This window comes from Bufo bufo, chromosome 4 (assembly GCF_905171765.1).
Source record: "Bufo bufo chromosome 4, aBufBuf1.1, whole genome shotgun sequence".
In the NCBI taxonomy this organism is placed as follows: Eukaryota; Metazoa; Chordata; class Amphibia; order Anura; family Bufonidae; genus Bufo; species Bufo bufo.
The window spans coordinates 214,482,300-214,502,342 of NC_053392.1; the positions used below are offsets into that span (position 1 = coordinate 214,482,300).

Genomic DNA, 20,043 nt, shown 5'->3' on the forward strand with positions numbered 1-20,043 from the left:
ACATAGTAGCCCCAGTTACAGTGGAAATGCACCCCTATAGAGGCTGTACAGCAGCAATCCTGCACACAGCCCCTGCACTCTCCGGTCCCGGCGGTCACATGACCGCCGGGCCGGAACAGGAAGCGCACAGCGCTTCCTGCTCTGCAGACAGAGCGCTCGGTGAGCGCTGTGTCTGCAGCGATCGTGAAGGCAGGGACACCTGGGCACTGTCCCTGCCTTATCTCTGGGTTGCCCTGCTGTCACTGACAGCGGGCAACCCGATCAGCAGCTGCACGATTAGCGTGCAGCTGCTATTTCTGACAGGACGTTTTAAAACGTGCTGTCAGAAATGGACGTCCACCCATAGGACGTTTATATCCTATGGGCGGACGTGAGGCGGTTAAGTAATAAATATTTTATGAGGTATCACTTTCTGTTATAAAAGCAGAGAAATCGAAATTTTGAAAATTGCTAATTTTTCAATTTTTTTTTGTAAATTTGGGATTTTTTCATAAATAAAGGTGAAATATATTGACTCAAATTTATGACTATCGTAAAGTACACAATGTGTCCAAAGCTATTACCACATAAAGTGACATATGTCAGGTTTGCTAAATTAGGTCCGGTCTGGAAGTGGTTAAAACAATGACTCCTACATTGGGGTGGTGGCACTGCAGCTAATGCACAGATAAGCTGATGTAGCATGAGAATAATAAAGAAAAGACTAGGGGAGATTTATAAAGTCCCCAGGCCTGTTCACACCAAACTTTGCTACCCGTTTACAACACACTTGTCATGGTTGCCAAAGGTGGGCGGGGATGAACCTGTGCGACTTGACAGTGATTACTTACCCAGTTTTCTGGTGCAAGTAACACCTGAAGTCTGTGCCAGCTCATAGCCTGAGTAGATAAAAACCTTTTTGGCCTCATGCACACAACCAGATCTGTTTTTGTAATCTGCAGATTGCAGATTTGCTTAACACCGTTACAGGCCCTGTGTGTCCCACACTTTCCCATACTGCACATCTTCCTTCTCTCCCCCCCCACATTGTAAAAATGCCTATTGTCAGCAAAATGGACTAGAATAGTTCTATTTATTTTCGCAGAGCTGGCGTAGGGCCACATGGTTGAGGACAGCACTGTTTGCTGCTCCATAGAAATTAATGGGTCCACGTGCGTTCTGCAAAAACGTATTTTTAGATCAGACCAAAAATAGTCTTGTGCATGAGGCCTTAACCACTTTGGGAATCATTCTATTCTGAAATACACCTCAATTGGGCGTATTTCAGGCGCAGATGGCGGCGCAACGGTAAACTGCGGCGCTATCTGCGACTTCACCCTGCTCTCGCCAGGTCTAAAGTTGTGGGCGAGGAAGGGGACAGGCCAGCATTATCCTTTAATAAATCCACATATGATTTGAAATCCTAATGATGAGTGCAATAATGTGACAGACTGGAATGATTTACACACTTTGATGTATTTTAAAGAAATTGTTTTCATTCTTTAGTTTTACGTTATTGAATATGCTGCTTGTGATGCTACCTACAATGAAATAGTGACGTTTGAGCGGCTTCGACCTGTCAATATAAACAAGCCTGTGACAAAGAATTCCTTCTTTAAATGCATGGTGGATGTTCCAGAAGACCTAAGAGAAGCGTGAGTTGTCTTAATAGAATTTAAAGTAACCCTGAACTTTCTGGGCTAAACGTTTAACCCGTTGAAGTTGTTGTGCCACAAAAAATATTTTACATTTTTACCAAAGTGTATGAGTCTCCATTTAGTATAATTAAATACCAATCAGCAATAGCATTCTAAGGCCACTATGATAACGCAGTATTGGAAACAGCGAACCACTTCTGCATTTTGGACCTGCTTCTGGTTTTGGCTTACAGATACTTGTGCAAAATACTGACCAGGATTCAGCTTTACATGAATGATGACAAGTATTTTCATATTGATGTAGATTTTGTGGACTAGTGGCAGTGCCTAGTGGTTTATATCTATATGCCTTTTCAGGCATTGTTATAATAGTGCTGTTTGTGTTCAATGCAAGCTTATCCTGATTCCTGGACCATAATTGTCATAATTAAATGTTAGTCCTATGGCATGCTAAATTAGATATTTTCTTGCTTGGTTTTTAGATGTAGGTGGCAATGATTCGTTTATACCGTTAGCCTTGTAACCTACTACTTGACCACAAGGTTGTAATAGCAGAAAGCCATAAAGTGGGATCTGTAATAATGCAGCTATTGTTTTTTATGCAGGTGTGCCAGCGAAAGTGTGCATAAAGAATTCAAGAAAGCCGTAGGAGCGTGTAGAGTGTATTTTAGCTCAGAGACTAATCAATTAATTATACTGGTAAGTATGTGCTTTATGGTAAGTACCCAAATCAGCAGCTTAAAGAGGACCTTTCATCAGGCTAGCTCTAGTCCAATTATCCTACCTTATAGGGCGGCCCCCACTGATGCCATGGCACTTATTATTTTTTCTTTAGAACCCCCAGTTCGTCTGCTGTTGGCCCCGTATATTTTGGCACCTTATATTATAATAAGGTGACTCGGTTATACTAGGCAGAGACTTGTATTTTCCCTGGGAGTGGTTATCTTCTCCCTCGCTAAGAGCAGTGCGCTCTGATTGGATGCGCTCACAGCCAGGGAGAAGATAACCACTCCCAGGGAAAATACAAGTATCCGCCTAGTATAACAGAGTCACCCTATTATAATATAAGGCGCCAAAATATACAGGGCCAACAGCGGATGAACGGGGGTTCCTGTAGGAAAAAATAAGTGCCATGGCATCAGTGGGGGCCGCCCTATAAGATAGGATAATAATTAGACTAGAGCTAGCCTGATGAACGGTCCTCTTTAAAACAGCAATTAGTTTGACTTGTTTCTAAAAAGAGATGTACTAGAAGAAAAAATAAGGGGGAAAAGCAGTTTGATGTACATTAAAAGCGTGGAAAAGGCTTTTAAAGGGAATCTGTTAGCAGTTTCATATTGCTCTTCTTTGGTCCACCAATATGTTGGCTGTGCAGAATTGATTTGTCCCCCAAGTGGCACGTGGCCCAGTGAATTGCTGCTTGGGGATACAATGCCTGTCAGGCTGCAGCAGCATATATGACCCCTGTCCATGATGGAAGTTTACAAGTGGGGACCAGAGCACAGCAAACGTAGCGGTAAACTAAAGGAGCCGGATCCAATTGGTGGGAAGCAGCTAAGTATACTTCCCTCTACAGGTCCAGCGGGGAGGGGACAGTTAACAAAAAAAAGTTTTTTTAAAAAGCTAAGTAACCCCCTTTCATGCTTTATGTATGAGCCATATCATAGGCCCTCCCCTCTGCTGTGTATTATAGCAGTAGTGTCCAACTAAGAGAACGCTACAACTACTCCTCCTAAACTAACGTTTTCTGCCATGTCTGTCTTGAGAGACAAGATTGCTGTCTGTTCACTGACGGATCAAGTTCCATGCTGCCCATTTAAGACTATGGAGAAGGGAGGGGTGAGGAGTGACCTGCAGTGAGAGAGATCGACCCACGCGCTCCTCATAGAAGTTTATAGAGAGGGGAGGAAGAATGCTGCCAGAGGGAGAGGCACATTTCTCTGATCAGATATGACAGTTTGTTTATATTACTGTATTATTGATGTATGCAAACTTTGTTGAAACAACTATTCAGGGTGTTAATATATGGTCATTTTGTAAAGGTTGGTATATCTTTAGTATGAGTTTTAAGCTAATGTGGCCTTTTTTCCCCTTTTTAAAGTCTGCAAGTGAATCAACAGTGAAGCGGGTAAATATACTGAGTGACATGCACTTAAGAAGTATTCGCACAAAGCTGATGCTGATGTCAAGGAATGAAGAAGCCACCAAGCATTTAGAAGTATGTCAATTTTAATGTTATGTTTCACATAAACCCAGTCTTTTTGTATTGTTTATAATCACTCATATCTTCGTCCCTTGGCTTGCTTTCAATTACTTATTGAGATATGAAAAACGTTGGTTGCAATTTCTAATCGTATCTTCTCTCCTCAAAGATTATAGGATGGATACTTGTCCTCTGAAGTTACAATTGTTAGTAGTGCACAAAACCTGAAACCAATGGCAAGTAATCTGTGGAGAGGTTATACTTATACATATAGTTTAACCCCTAGATGACCGCCACTGCACATATACAACAGAAGTCGTCTTTTTAAATATGGCACTCGCTCACGGTGCCATAGCTACTGGGTTTCTGCTGATTCAAACTGCAGAGGCCTGGGGCTCATGTCTGCAATTGACGATATTGCCAGTCACTGACATTTAGATGTTCAGATGGTGTGGTCAATTGTGACCGCGACATCTCAAGACTGAAAACAAACGGCTCCCCCTAGTGGTGGTTGGGGTTGCTGTTCATTCTCTGCTGCAGCCCTGATCCTGCTGAATGATTGATTTTAGGCTTCTTCAGCTATGTTCCTATGGAGGCACTGCAATCTGATATTTGCAGCAAGTTCTGTAGGCGGGGGGAATATTAAAATCTAATCCACCCTTCCTTTAAAATAAAAATAGACAATCAAAAAAATAGGCATTACAGTGTCCAAAAGCATCCCTACTCTAAAAATAAGTTATCCCATAAAGTGTAAAAACTAAAATGATCACTTCACCTTCCTCAAAAAATTGAATACAAAGTGATCAAAAAGTCACATGTGACATGGAATCAATAAAAACTACAGATTGGCCCGCAAAAATCAAGCCCTCACACAGCTCCGTAGACCTAACTATAAAGTTATGAGGGTCAGAATATGGCGATTTAAAAGACATTCATTTTTATTATCGGGGAAGGGGGGAGTGGGTGGATGGATTTCCAGTATTAAAACACAAGAAAAACTAAATGTTTTATCGCTGTAATTGTACTGACCCAGACAATGAAGATAATAAAAACAAAACCTGTAAAATGTTCCATTCCACCCAATTTGGATTCCCCCCCCCCCTCCCCAACCTACCCACTACATTGTATGCATTATTAAATGCTGCAAGAACAACTAATTGTGCAAGGAAAAAAAAAGCCCTTATATGATCGAAAATATAAAGTTTTGGCTCTGGGAAGGCTGTGAGTGAAAAATGGAATGGCGCAACACCAAGTTCTAAGAAAAGATTTTCCAGAATTCAAGTATTTACGAAGACCCTAAGGCCTCTTTCACACAAACGATACAGATTGTGTCAGGATCTGTTCATGAAAAAACTGAAGGTATTGCACTCAAGTTCAGTCAGTCTTGTCTGCAATTGCATTCAGTGTTTTGTTTTTTTCCTTGCGGGTGCAATCTGTTTTGGATGCGTCTTTCACACGCATGGGGGAAAAAAAAGAAGCATAACAATCTACCCTTCCTAGCAATCATCAATGAACCGCATTGTGTTTTTTTCACGCAAACACCGTTTACTTCTGTGGAACCAGAGCTGCGTGAAAAAACGCTGAATATAGAACATTTACAGAATGTTTTTCCCGAACGCAGAAATGATGCTTGAAAAAACGTGTACATAGACCCATTAAAATGAATGGGTCAGGATTCAGTCCAGATGCTATGTTTGTTTCACACATTGCATCGAAATGGAAACTTTCTTGTGTGAAAGAGGCCTAAGCATACATGGTTTTTATGCTTTCTGTTCATGTAGAAAATAAGGATGAGATAACTTGTGTTTTTCAAGTTTGGCATACAAGGTTTGGGTTATCTAAGAATTCCGTTATGGATTCCGCTACCACGGATCATAAGTTAGATAACCCAAACATTGAACGCTGAACTTGAAAAAAATGCAAGTTTGCGCATCACTAATACACTACACGTTGCTGGATTTCAATGACAGATCCCTTTGACTTCCAGTGGATCCATTGGCTTTTGCCAAGATGTATGTCGTTTTGCAGCATTATTTATTGAGTCTGTGGAGATGTGAATATACTGCAATCCTTTGTGTTTAGTGTACAAAGCAGCTTGCCGCAGCATTTCATGAAGAATTTGTCGTTAGAGAAGATTTAATGGGGCTCGCAATAGGTACACATGGAAATAACATCCAGCAAGCCAGGAAAGTTCCGGGTATTACAGCTATCGAATTAGAAGAAGACAGTGGAACATTTCGTATCTACGGAGAGGTTAGTCTGTTACTGCATCCGTATAGTAATCAATGCAGATGTATCGTAGCAGTGTCCATATTTCTGGGGGAAAAAGATCCACAAAATATGAATAGCTTCGGTCCTCATTCCATGTTTTTCTCACTTATTAGAAAGGGCTATTCTCATCTACAAATGCAGACAAGAATAGGATATGTTGAGATTTGCAGATCAGACACAAGTCCATGCAAAAATGGATGTGCATGGCGCCATAGAAATGAATAGGTCCGGGTGCTATCCTGGAAAAGAGGATAGCACACTGAGGAAAAATGCAGTTGTGTGCATGGGCCCTAAGACTTGTAAAGTATATCTAGTATGCAAAATACTCTGTTATTACAGAAACACCTTTAATATGAAAGCCAACTCATAAAACTCCTGATAAACAGGTTGCTATCAGCTGCTCATTTCTTTTCCTGTGACCTGTATTACATGCTGGCAATTCAAATAAATGCTAGGTAGCAGCTCTGGTTCAGGAGTCTGCCCTCTTTGCCATCTCAGATGAGACAACCTATTTAATCACATAACTGAAATACCTTAGCAGGAGAAAGAGCAGTCTTTAAAACGGTTATCCAGGAATTTGATATTGATGGCCTATCTTCAGGATAGGTCAGCAGTATCGGGTCCAACTCCTTGCTCTCCCATAGATCATCTGTTTGACGAAGCCACTGCCAAGTTTACTAAGCACAGGCGCTGTACATTGTAGATTGGCCGTGCTTGGTATTGCAGCTCAGCCCCATTCATTTGAATCGGCCTGAGCTGCGTCTGGGCCACGTGACTGATGGACGGTGACTTCACTGGCTAATGAAGAGGCCTAAGTGCTCACAGAGCTGTGGCCTATTCAAACAGCTGCTCTGATATTAATAACCTATTCAACGGACAGGTCATCAGTGTCAAGTTCCCAGATAACCCCCTTAACTCTTAAAGGGGTTCTGCACTTTCATTTAACTGATGATCTATCCTCTGGATAGATCATCAGCTTCTGATCGGCGGGGGTCCGACACCCAGGACCCCCGCCGATCAGCTGTTTAAGAAGGCAGTGGCGCTCCAGCAGCGCTGCAGCCTTCTCACTGTTTACCACCGGCCCACTGACGTCACGACTAGGATCAACTAGCGTGGGCGCGGCTAATCTCTGTTCACTTGAATGGAGCTTAGCCGCGCCCACGCTAGTTGATACTAGTCGTGACCTCTGGGCCGGCGGTAAACAGTGAGAAGGCCGCGGCGCTGCTGGAGCACCGCTGCCTTCTGAAACAGCTGATCGGCAGGGGTCCCGGGTGTCGGACCCCCGCCGATCAGAAGCTGATGATCTATCCAGAGTATAGATCATCAGTTAAATGAAAGTGCAGAACCCCTTTAAGTACAGTACAGTCCTGGCCACCATGTGTTTTTTTTTTTTCACTGCTGATTGGCACTTTTTTAACCACTCCTTTGAAGATGGTGAATACTATTTTTATATTACACTACATGCAGACTGTTTCCACCCCTGAGACAGTCTCCTTCATAGAAAATTTGACCTACTCTGTGGGGGTCATTTATTAAGACTGGCATTTTTAGACACAAGTCTTAATACCCCTATATCTGGCGGTGGGTCCGAAGTTATGAAGAGGCGCAGGACTCTGCATAACTTCAGCACATCCAGCGCCAGTCTAAATGTAAGACTGCTTCTAAATGTAAGACGGCCAAAAACAGGCATAGAAAATGATGAATGAGACGGGCCTGGCGGCCTGTCCCCTTCTCCACCCACGCCGCACCCACTTTTTTTTAGACCTGGCGCAAGTGGGGAAAAGTTGCAACTAACCACTGTGCTGCAATCTACGCCAAAAACGCTTTAACATAGGCGTATTTTTAGATAATAAATTACACCCTTTATGTTTTGAGGATCACCATATAACTATCCATCCAGTCCTCTCAAGAAGGTGAACACTGGCAATATTTTATACAAGACATTAAGTCATCAATCCTAGCAAGGACTGAGACTAGTCCAGCCTTGCAACACCTCATGTATCGCTCCAGATTCATGGAAGCATGGCCTGCAGCACAGCGCATTTTATATCTGCAAAAGATATGCTACATCTTGTATGACCTATACGGTTCTGTCAGCTTTACACAGATGCTGATATTTATAGTGAATTTGAATTACCTTTCTCGCCCAATTTCCTTGGGGGACACAGAAGACCTTGGGTATAGCTCATCTCCCTAGGAGGCGTGACACTAAGTGAAGACTGTTAAGCCCCTCCTCCACAGCTATACCCTCAGCCTGGAGAGAGAGACTGCCAGTTTTTGCTTAGTGTCCAAGGAGGCAAGACACTCTCTGCTCTGCAGGGCTGGTTTCTCCTTGTTTCAATTTTAGATTTTTACTTTGTTTTATTTTCTTTTTGTTCCAGATCATCAGGGATAACAGAGACGCACTAGACCTCTCTGTTCTCCCGGGGTTGAGCTGCGCCAGTGCCGGTCACCCGCACTGCTGCCTCCCCCACAGAAGGCAAGGTGGACCAGGGCAGCCCAGCTCCCCTGCATCCCGCCAGCGCAAGGGTCGCCCGCACGCCAAGTCCCTCCCCCGGCGTCCTGCCACTACGGTGCCAGTAGCTGAAGGGGCGACCCTGCTGGAACGGACCGAGGGTGAAAACGGCTATGGTGAGAGATTGGCTTCTCCAGCCCTACGTCCCCCCCCCTCGGTCTCCTGCGTGCCTGACCCTTACCTGGGCCTATGGACCCTTCTGTCCCTGCTAGACCTAGGCTGGCCCTGGGCTGCCGCAGGTCGACATCTGCTCCCTCTCTCCTGGCCTCCAGGACATTGGCACCCTTGTTCCTACAAGAGGAATGCCTAGGGAGCTGCGGAGGTCCGCACCTAGCTGCCCCTGACGGAGGGGTCATGCAGGCGTCCCACCCTCACAGACCCGGTCTCAGGGTCCCCCTCCCTCTTACCGGCCACTACTTCAGGGCCAGAGGGCCCGCGCCTTGCTGCCACTGACCCTCCCTGCTCTCACGGGCACCGGTCCAGGGGAAAGGTGGTTGTAGCTGCCGGCAGGGGTGAAATCATATGGAGCGCTGTTCTAGGCCAAGGGCCCGCTCCAGGGGTAAAATGGCTGCCGGGTGCAGGGTCCTGACTTCCGGACACCTGGGTGGGCACCGCGGCCTGCAAAGGAGCGCTTCAACAGCCCCGGCCGACCGTCGGAACCTTCCGGTCGGCCGGGCGCCGAAGTCTTGTGTTCCACTTCAAGACGATCCCGCTCTATCCGGGTCCCCGGCTCGCGGGGTGTGCACCCGCGGCCGGTATGTGCCGCTCCGTAGGCCCGGCTGGTACTTTAAGTACTTGCGGCCCCGGTCAGCCGGGCGCCGCTAAAAATTTAGGCCCCGGCTCTTCCGGCCCGCGGGGTGGGCACCCGCGGCCGGTATGTGCCGCTCCGTAGGCCCGGCCGCTACTTTAAATACTGTGCGGCCCCGGTTCGCCGGGCGCCGCTAAAAATTTAGGCCCCAGCTTCACGGCCTACTAGGCCGCAAAAATTCAGGCCTCTGTTGGAGGGGGCTGGAACTTCTCCAGGCGCGAATTTTTCCCGCCTGGAGGTTCCCCCGCCCACAGAGGATGGGCCTGTATGGGTGGATCTGTGCCCTGTAGGTGGCATCTGCCTCAGTGAGGCTGTGTGTTTAAAAAAAAAAAAATAAAAAAAAAAATATTTATTATATATATATGACTTGTGGGCTGCGCAGGACGCTGCAGCCTCATCTCAGAGTGCTGCCTGTATACATGCCCCCCTTCCATAGGCGGCATGGTGTCACGCTCCCCGGCTGCGGCGCTGCCAGGTTCTTTTTTCCCCTTCTGGGGGTTTTTTTTTTTGCCCTCTCCGCGCTACGGCGCTGGTCAAGGTGCATGTTTTTTCTGTAGGCAACATTCGTCACCCTCTCCAGTTATGGTGCCTGCCATGTGCAGGACCCCCCTCCTGGGCGGGATACTGCACTCTCCCTAACTGCGGGTTGGCCTTGTGCATGATCCCCCTTTCTTTGGCGGCCTACTGCAGTTTCTCCGGATACAATGCTGGCCATGTGCACGACCCCCTTACATAGGTGGAACACAGCACTCTCACTGGATTCGCTGCTGGCCATGTGCGTGCCCCCCTTCCATAGGCGGAACGCTACACTCTCACTGGATTCGTTGCCGATCATGTGCATGACCCCCTTTTTTAGGCGGAATACTGCACTTTCACCGGATACGGTGCTGGCCATGTGCACGACCCCCTTCCTTAGGCGGAACGCTGCACTCTCTCTGGATTCGCTGCCTGCCATAGGCATGACTCCCTTCTGTGGACGGCATTCGGCACTCTCACTGGATTCACTGCCAGCCATGTGCATGACCACCTTCCATAGGCGATATGATGTACTCTCATTGGATTCACTACCGGCCTTGGGCATGCCTCCTTCCCGGGTGGCGGCATACATACACTCCCTCGGTCGGTGGTTGTTCTCTCGCCTGTACATTGTTGGCCATGTGCATGACCCCTATACATGCACTCTCTCTGGATCCACCGTCGGCCACATCATGACCCCCCTTCCGTGGGCGGTGTACGCACTCTCACTGGATTCGCTGCCGGCCATGGGCATGCCTCCTTCAGGTGGCATACACACATTCTCACCGTCTGCTCGCATTCTCCCTGAATGCGATGCTGGCCTTGTGCATGACCCCCCCCCCCCCCCCTTCCTTTTCTGGGCGGCATACTACGCTCACCAGATACGTTGCTGGCCTTGAGCATGGCCTCTAACATGGGCGGAACGCTTGCGCTCCCCTTGGATACGGTGCTGGCCTTGTGCGTGACCACCCCTCATTCCATGGGTGGAATTTTGCACGCTCACAAGATTCAAGGCTGTCCTTGTATGTGCTGTACTGGACTTGCACATGTTCCCCTTCATTGGCGGAGTAGTTACACTCTCACGAAATTTCGGTGTTGGGTGAATTGTTGCACACTCACTTAATGCTAGGATAGCCCTATGCATGTCCCCCTTTTCCCTAGGTGGACCTCCTGCGTTTCCGCTGGATACTGTGTGGCCATGTGCATGGCGCCTTTCTGGGCGAAGTATGGTATGCCCTACTTCTCTGACGTAGGTCCGGCCTTGGGCATCTCCCCCTTTTTGGGGCAGGCCTTTGCATTCTTGCCCACTGCAGTTTGCCAGGTACATTTCCTCCCTTTCGGGGCGGTCAGTTTGCGTTCCATCGCATTCCATATTAGTCTTGTGCATAACTCCTTTCAGTTTGCACTCCCGTAGATACTGTGGCACTCTGTGGCTGGCCCTCTTCGCGGTGTTATATTTTTGCAGTGAGCGGACGTTCTTGTGCGTTGTTTGGGCCGTGTATGCCTTCTCGTCCTGTAGGTGGGTTGGCCTTCTCACTGCTTACGGGGCTACTCGTACGTAGCCTCCTTCCTCCTGCGACATTCTTTTTCTCTTGGGATACGATGATTGCCGCAAGCCTTGCACTATTCTCTAAGGAGATCATTCTGGTGCAGTGTGGTATGATTCTTTCCGGATTGGCGCCCTCGGTGCTTCAGTCTGATCTGCTACCAGGTTCGGGCCGCTCTTCTTGGGAAGGTCACCCAACTTCTCTTGGGTGCTCGCTTATACAGGTCCGGGGGCCTCCACCTTGGGTTCTTCAGGGTATTCGCCTTCTGCGTGGCGGTGAACCGGGCGTCTCTGTGTAGCGGTGTTCTGCTTTTGAGCTGTCCTATGGCCTCTCTGTTGCCCACTCCCCCTTTTTTGGTTGGAGGGTGTTATACCGGCCTCTGTCTCGCCTGCCTTTTCTCGCCGGCTCTGTTTGACTCCCACTCGGTACAGATCATTCCGATGTGGCGTCTGTTCCGGCCACGCTTCAGAGGCTGTTCCTTCACTGCCCTTCCCTCTGGGGAGAGCATGTTTGTTCATTTGGATGGTTATGGTGTTCCTTTCAGTCTCCCTTGTCCACACTGGCTGTACTAGCTGTGTGCCTAGTTACCGGGTCTACCGCTTTCTGTCCTCCCGCTGGGTGCAGATTGCGTTTTTTCCATTCTAGGCAATGTTTCGGCTTTGGATTCACCTTCTCGGTAACTTGGGAGGACTACCATTTGGTCAGGATTGTCTTTTGATCTCCCACACCGGAACTGTAGTCTGTCTTCCTGTGGTGGCTACATTGGCTTCGGCTTTAGCCTGTCTTGTCCTGGCGGTTGCTGGGCGGACCCTTCGGTTCCTGTCCGTTTGTCCTTCTGCTTCCCCACTCTGGGGGGATACGGGACAACCTTGCTCGGGGGCCGACGGGACCAGTTCTACCGACTGTTCTACCCGTGTTACTGGTCCGCGCCTGATCATTGGGTTTTCACCCGCTTGCCCAGGCGACTCTAGTGGGCTCGCTAGTGTTCGCTTCTAGCCGAGTTTTCGTCCAGGATCTGTGGTAGGACTTAGGGCTTTACCTGGGGTTCTGTGGGAAGCTGGGCGTTCCCCCACTCTGCCTTTCTCCATGGTTCTGTCTTTCTCCAGTCCGGCCTGGACCTGGGGCTGGGACTCTGTTGCTTGAAGTATCAAGTGTCATTCCTGTCCTTCCTCTTTCAGTGTTCCCCGTCCCTCTGGGCCTGTCAGGAACTTCTTCCATGGAGCGGCTCTTGGGTTCCTTTGTACTGCCCTCCGGTACCGTCCTGGGAACTACATACTGGGCTCTTGGCGCTCCAATTTTTCCTTGGAGCCGTTACAGAAGTTCTCTCTACTCCTTCTGTCCTGTACGGTTGGGTTTCTGTAGCCATTGTGTCTCTGACGGGTGCCTGAGTGGCGGCCCTTCTTGTTCCGAGCCTTCTGTCTTCCCCCAGGACAGGACTGTTCTCCATTCCGTCTCTTCCTTCCTTCTGAAGGTGGTATTTGTCCTTCATTTCATTGAGGCAGTCGTCCTCCCCTCCCCCCCCCCCCCCCCCCCCCCCCCCCCCCCCCGGGAACGGACACTTCACCGATTTGGACGTTGTTTGGGCCTTGCAGTTTTTACTTGGAGATCTCCGACTCTTGTCGAGTTCGGTCTCTTATGTTTCCAGGAGGTCCGAGCAAAGGGTTGACGGCCTCCAGGGTGGCTTTCTTCCGCTTTCTCAGAGTGGCTCTTGTTGTGGTTGCCGCACCAAGGGCAGGGTCCTGCTTTTGGTGTCACCATTCACTGGGCCAGGGCCGTCTGTTTTTTCCTGGGCCGGAGGCTTTAGGCTTCGGCCATCCATTTGTGCAAGGCGGTCACTGGTCTTCCTTGCACACCTTACCGAGTTCTACAGGGTGCATACGCGGGCTTCGGCGTATGCTGCCTTGGGCCGCCTGGTCTGCATGCGGCGGGTTTTTTTGATGCCTTCGGGTGCTTCGCCTTGGTGCTGTGGTCCCTCCCCCTTTGGACTGCTTTTGAACGTCCCAAGGTCTTCTGTGTCCCCCAAGGAAATTGGGCGAGAAAACGAGATTTTTGTATAACTTACCAGTAAAATCTCTTTCTCGCTCTTTCCTTGGGGGACACAGCACCCACCCATTCTTTGTTCTTCTCTGACTGTTTCCGAGTTTGTTTTACCCTTCGGGTAGTTGGCTTGTTGGTTCCAATTTTTTGGACTTTGCCTTTTCTCACTACTTGGACACGCAACTGGCAGTCTCTCTCTCCAGGCTGAGGGTATAGCTGTGGAGGAGGGGCTTAACAGTCTTCACTTAGTGTCACGCCTCCTAGGGAGATGAGCTATACCCAAGGTCTTCTGTGTCCCCCAAGGAAAGAGCGAGAAAAAGATTTTACTGGTAAGTTATACAAAAATCTCGTTTTTGTGTTTCTTTTCAGAGTGCTGAGGCAGTCAAGAAAGCACGAAGTTACTTGGAATTTGTAGAGGATTTCATTCAGGTGCCCAGAAATCTTGTTGGTAAGATTTACTTACTGTAGGGTTTTTGCTGAGCTGTCAGCATTTGGGGTGTTGATGACCTTTGTCAAAAGTCTGCACTCTTCACTTTTGATTCACTTGTTTGCTTTTTTTTTTGTGCAGGGAAAGTTATTGGCAAAAATGGCAAAGTCATTCAGGAGATTGTGGATAAATCTGGAGTTGTAAGAGTGAGAATTGAAGGAGATAACGAAACGAAATTACCCCGCGAAGATGTGAGTAGCCATATTGCCACATAAAGCTGGTGTATTTTTTTTTTTTTTTTTTTTTTAAGGGGGTGGGGGGTCATTTTGACCCTTACACCTTTTCTTAAGGTGGAGTGCTTTTTTATTTGTTTTATGCATAAAAATATTTTGTTCTATTTGTACAGGGTATGGTTCCATTTGTCTTTGTCGGAACAAAGGAAAGCATTGGAAATGTCCAGGTTCTTCTAGAATATCATATTGCATACCTAAAAGTAAGCCTGGTCTATTTAAGTACACATTTTCTAGCATTGCGGTAACATCTTAGGAAGGATAACATGTTACAATCTTGTTAAAATTTTTAGGAGGTAGAGCAGTTAAGACTTGAAAGACTTCAAATTGATGAACAGCTACGTCAGATTGGTATGGGTTTCCGACCAACTTCAAACCGAGGCACAGAGAAAGAAAAGGGTTATGCAACTGATGAAAGTACTGCCTCTTCTGTCCGTGGAAGCAGATCCTACAGTGGACGTGGCCGAGGTCGTAGAGGACCCAATTACACATCTGGTTATGGTATGTGGGTTCTAGACATTTTGGTCAGTACTTGCATGTAGTTTGCCTTTAGATTTTTGTTAAAAAAATTACAAAATATGCCCTTATGTACATTCCTCAGTTTCAGCAGCACTTATTACATAAAATGACTAATTCAGCTATGCAAACATTAGCAGTAATTTGCAGCAAGCACTACCAAATTCCAAACCACTTCCAATATCATTGTCAGCCCATGGTCTTGGTTTGTATAAAAGACTGCGATCCCCTAATGAGCTGGAGTACTGTCTACAGTCATTGAACTTTGAAGCAGTAGAAGCAAGTTCTCCGCAGTAATGAATCATGCTTCATAATCTTGCAGTCTGGGAAATTAAACTGGAGTTTGGCAAATGCTCCGTGCCCAAATGCATAATGCTAGCTATTAAGTTTGGAGGATACATAATGATGTGAAGCTCTAATGGTTTTGGTTGAGCTGCTCAAGTTCAATGACTTTCTAGTGAATTCAATGCTTCCTGGTGTGTGCCAGTAGTTTTGGGGAACTTCCTTTATCCGCTCCTTTCCTTTGATGGCTTTCTGTCTAACACTGCATAGCAAGAACCTCTGTCCCATCTTCAGTAGGACACTTAGTCTCTGCCCCATTGTTTGACCAGCCCCCTCAGCTGTTCCCCATCTGAAAATGGAGCAGATCATAAAGAAAAAAAAAAACTGTCTTCTGCTGGATTTCTAGAATTTTGTTTTCAAAAACATTCATTTGCTCATACTCTTAGTATGCAAATTTATCTCCTGTTAACTTTAATCATTCATTTTAAGGTTTTCCGAGATATTTGTGCTGATAACCTATCCTCGGGAAAGGTCATCCGTATCTGATCAGTGGGAATCCAACACACAGGACCCCCGCTGATCAGCTGTTTGAGAAGGCAGCGGCTCTCCAGTGATTGCGGCGGCTTTTTCGCTACTTATGTTATGCCAGTGACGTCACGTTAATTATTCACATGACCTAGGAGTAGAATCCCATAGAAGTGAATGGGGCTGAGCTGCGATACAAGCACAGCCACTATACAATGTATGGCGCTGTGCTTGGTAAGCTGTGAGAAGGCTGCGGCACTCACAGGAGTGCCGCTGCCTTCTCAAAACAGCTGATTGGCAGGGGGGGCCCGGCTGTCGGACCCCCATCAATCTGATACTGATGACCTATCCTGAGGATAGGTTGTCAGTATAAACCGCTCTGAAAAACCCTTTTAAGCAATGCTTTGGTTGTAATTCATTTTTATTTTTTTTAGGTACAAATTCTGAACTGTCCAATCCCTCAGAGACCGAATCAGAAAGGAAAGATGAATTGAGTGACTGGTCTCTAGCTGGTGAAGATGATAGAGAAAATCGCCAACTGAGAGACAGCCGAAGGCGCCCTGGCGGAAGAGGCCGTAGTGGATCTACAGGACGAGGGCGTGGCGGATCTAGGGGTGGCAAATCTTCCATCAGCTCTGGTATATTTTTTATAAAATATATAGTTTTACGATTGACTAGGCGCTGAATTCGGTGTATGTACATACATACCTAAAGGGGACCTTTCACTATTCCTGACATACTAGTACCTGGCAGTGTAAGGCATGATCAGTGGATGTCCCTGCACTCATTTTATTTTTTTCTGATCAGCTGCTCTGTTGGGGCGCTGTGCACCTCCTTCTCTTTTGCTGTCCTGTATGCTAATTAGTATCATTGGTACAGGGAGGAGGAGATGGGCGTGTTTCTCATGGGGCGTCTCCTTCTCCTTGGCAGCAAGCTGCCCAATCGCAACAGCGAGTGTCGCAACCAGGGAGAGGAAAAAAAAGCTCACCTTCTAGCGCAGGGACATCTACTGATCATGCCCTACACTGCCAGGTACTAATATTAAGTCAGGACCAGTGAAAGGTCCTCTTTAAAGGGGGGTCTTTCACCAACAGCCTTCCAATGCCACTGTTTGCATAGACACGTAGCTGTGGTTCATCTGATTACAGCGCTGCTTTTTTGTTTTTCTGAAGCTCCATTCCCTTACTTTTTCTTCATATTTAAATTAGACCTTTGATACAATGTTAATCACCATCGCTCTTGTTGCACCCAAGCTCATGTCTTTTATGCCAAATGTTACACATGTGCAACAACACTAAAAGATCCAAGGCACATTCACCCAGAACTTATACACAGAAAACAAGCTCTGAGCTCCACTACAGCACTTTGGTCAGAGCAATTGTAGACCTATTAAAGGGAATGTATGCAAACAGTTGGAGCATGTCGCTGATGACACACATAGCTGTGGTTCACCTGATTAAAACACTGTAGTTCAGAAGTTTAGCACTGCAGTCCAGAAAAGGTTATTGTAAACTTGTGTGGTCAACGCGAGGACATGAAAATCCTCACTAGTCCCAAACATTGCAGCCATATATTGTAAAATAATTGGACATACAAACTAAGTTGTTGTTTTTTTGTTTGTTTCCTTATTTTGGGTTTTTATTCACAGTGCTAAAGGATCCAGACAGTAACCCCTACAGTTTACTTGATAACACTGAGTCAGACCAGACAGTGGATACAGATGCAAGTGAATCTCACCACAGCACTAACCGCCGAAGGCGGTCAAGGAGGAGGAGGACAGATGAAGATGCTTCTCTAATGGATGGAACGACTGAATCTGATGCCTCTGTCAATGAAAACGGCTTGGGTATGTTTTTATAGGAATACTTTCACACTTGCGTTCGGGGTTCAGCTTGTGAGCTCCGTTTGAAGGGTCTCACAAGCTGCCCCGAACGCATCTGTCCAGCTACCAATGCATTCTGAGTGGATGCAGATCCGCTCAAAAGGCCTCAGTCTGGCTCCGCTTGGCCTCAGTTCCGCTCAGCAGGCGGACACCCGAACGCAGCTTGCAGCATTCGGGTGTCCGCCTGGCCGTGCGGAGCCAAACTGATCCGTCCAGACTTACAATGTAAGTCAATGGGGACGGATCCGTTTGAAGTTGACACAATATGGTGCAATTTTCAAACTGATCCGTCACCCATTGACTTTCAATGCAAAGTCTGGACGGATCCGTCTGACCAACTTTCACACTTTTTTTTTGTGAAATATAATGCAGACGGATCCGTTCTGAACGGATACCATCGTTTGCATTATAGGAGCAGATCCGTCTGTGCAGACACCAGACGGATCCGCTCCGAACGCAAGTGTGAAAGTAACCTAATCTGATTATGAAGTCTTGATTATAGATTCCTCTCGTGTAACTGTTAGGAGAGGAAGAGGTAGGAACATAAAAAAAATGATAATTTTGTAACCACTCACAATGTCTGAAAACTTCCAACACATGCAAACATTTTCATCAGATTATATCCCAGGCCATTGACCCTGTCTCCATTTATTTCTACATATGTGATAAAATGCTTTGTAGCCTAAAGTAATTTTAGAATAATACTGCAATTTCCTAGAATATTTCATATAAGGCTACTTTCACACTGGCGTTTTGGTTTCAGTTTGTGAGATCCGTTTAGGGATCTCACAAACGGTCCAAAACGGATCAGTTTTGCCCTTTAAAGGGTTTCTATCACTTCGTTTCGCATAATTAGCTGTCAGACACTAGCGATCCGCTAGTGTCTGCTCTGCCAAACCATCCTAATATAATTGCTTTTGGGGCAGCCGTTTTGCTAAAAAAAAAGAACTTTTATTAATATGCTAATGAGCCTTTAAGTGCTATGGGGGCGTCATTAGCACCTAGAGGCTCGGTCTACCTTCACAAACTGCCGCCGCCCAGCGCGTCCCTCCAGCCCGCCCATCTCCTCCTGAATGCGATCCTCCCTGTGAGCGTATGTATTCGGCGCATGCGCGGTGAATGGCTGACCGCTTCCCTGCTCAGACATCTCCACTGCGCCTGTTCCTCGGAGCACTATGACGTCATCGCGCAGGCGCAGTGGAGATGTCTGAGCAGGGAAGCGGTCAGACATTCACCGCGCATGCGCCGAATACATACGCTCACACGGAGGATCGCATTCAGGAGGAGATGGGCGGGCTGGAGGGACGCGCTGGGCGGCGGCAGTTTGTGAAGGTAGACGGAGCCACTAGGTGCTAATGACGCCCCCATAGCACCTAGAGGCTCATTAGCATATTAATAAAAGTTCTTTTTTTTAGCAAAACGGCTGCCCCAAAAGCAATTATATTAAGATGGTTTGGCAGAGCAGACACTAGCGGATCCCTAGTGTCTGACAGCTAATTATGTGAAACGAAGTGATAGAAACCCTTTAGGCTGGGTTCAGACCTGAGCGTATTTGATATGCGCGTTTAACGCGCGTTTTTATGCGCGTTTTTTGCAATAGTAAACGCGCGTTTGACGCGCGTTTGAGTGATTGACTGCAGTGTTCTATGGCCACAAACGCGCGTCAAAACGCCCCAAAGAAGCTCAAGAACTTGTTTGAGCGTAGGGCGTTTTTCAGCGCGTTCAAACGCGCTGTAAAACGCTCAAGTGTGAACCCAGCCTTAATGCGTTCTGAATGGATAAGGATCCGCTCAGAATGCATCAGTTTGGCTCTGCTTTGGAGGCAGACACCAAAACGCTGCTTGCAGAAGTTTTGGTGTCTGCATGACAAAACTGAGCCAAACTGATCCGTCTTGACACACAATGTAATTCAATGGGGACGGATCCGTTTTCACTGACACAATAAGGCACAATAGAAAATGGATCCGTCCTCCATTGACTTTCAATGGTGTTAAAGACTGATCCGTATTGGCTATGTTAAAGATCATACAAACGGATCCGTTCTGAACGGATGCAGACTGCTGTATTATCGGTGAGAATCTGTCCATGACTGATGCGCACCGAACGCAAGTGTGAAAGTAGCCTAAATTCTAAATTATTAAAGTACTGCTAATCCATGTTTTTTGGTTTTGAGTACTGTTTTGCCACGTTTCACATATATATATATATATATATATATATATATATATATATATATATATATATATATATATATAATTATAATTTATTTCTCTTTAGTCATACATACCAAAAAAGCTAGGTACTTTATTTAGTACCAAAAATTAACAAAAAATTGTGTGAAACAAGCCATAGAGCTCTTCCAGAGTAGTTAAAATTTTGATGCACTTTACTGTTACAGATAGTGAACAAAAACCCCAGCGACGCAATCGTAGCAGCAGGCGTCGCTTCAGGGGTCAGGCAGAAGATAGACAGCCAGGTAACTAGTTTGGCTGGAGTTATTGATGACTAATCTGCATGGGAAATGCACTGTTTTCAGGTACTTGTGCGATGTTGTGCCTTCTCTAACATATGGATTATGATGGCATCT

General features: G+C 46.7%; 1 protein-coding gene across 3 annotated transcripts in view; it reads left to right on the top strand.

Moving 5' to 3' along the window:
* FXR1 (FMR1 autosomal homolog 1) overlaps positions 1-20,043 on the top strand; it is a 78,266-nt gene that overhangs the window by 55,560 nt on the left and 2,663 nt on the right. For 2 of the 3 annotated variants that reach the window (XM_040428275.1, XM_040428276.1), the window contains exons 5-15: positions 1,486-1,634; positions 2,243-2,336; positions 3,739-3,855; positions 5,923-6,093; positions 13,904-13,982; positions 14,103-14,212; positions 14,368-14,454; positions 14,545-14,752; positions 16,009-16,212; positions 17,223-17,420; positions 19,855-19,932. In XM_040428275.1, the coding sequence (XP_040284209.1) occupies positions 1,486-1,634; positions 2,243-2,336; positions 3,739-3,855; positions 5,923-6,093; positions 13,904-13,982; positions 14,103-14,212; positions 14,368-14,454; positions 14,545-14,752; positions 16,009-16,212; positions 17,223-17,420; positions 19,855-19,932 (1,495 nt within the window). The remainder of the gene's footprint in view (positions 1-1,485; positions 1,635-2,242; positions 2,337-3,738; positions 3,856-5,922; positions 6,094-13,903; positions 13,983-14,102; positions 14,213-14,367; positions 14,455-14,544; positions 14,753-16,008; positions 16,213-17,222; positions 17,421-19,854; positions 19,933-20,043) is intronic. The other variant, XM_040428277.1, reaches the window with a different exon arrangement.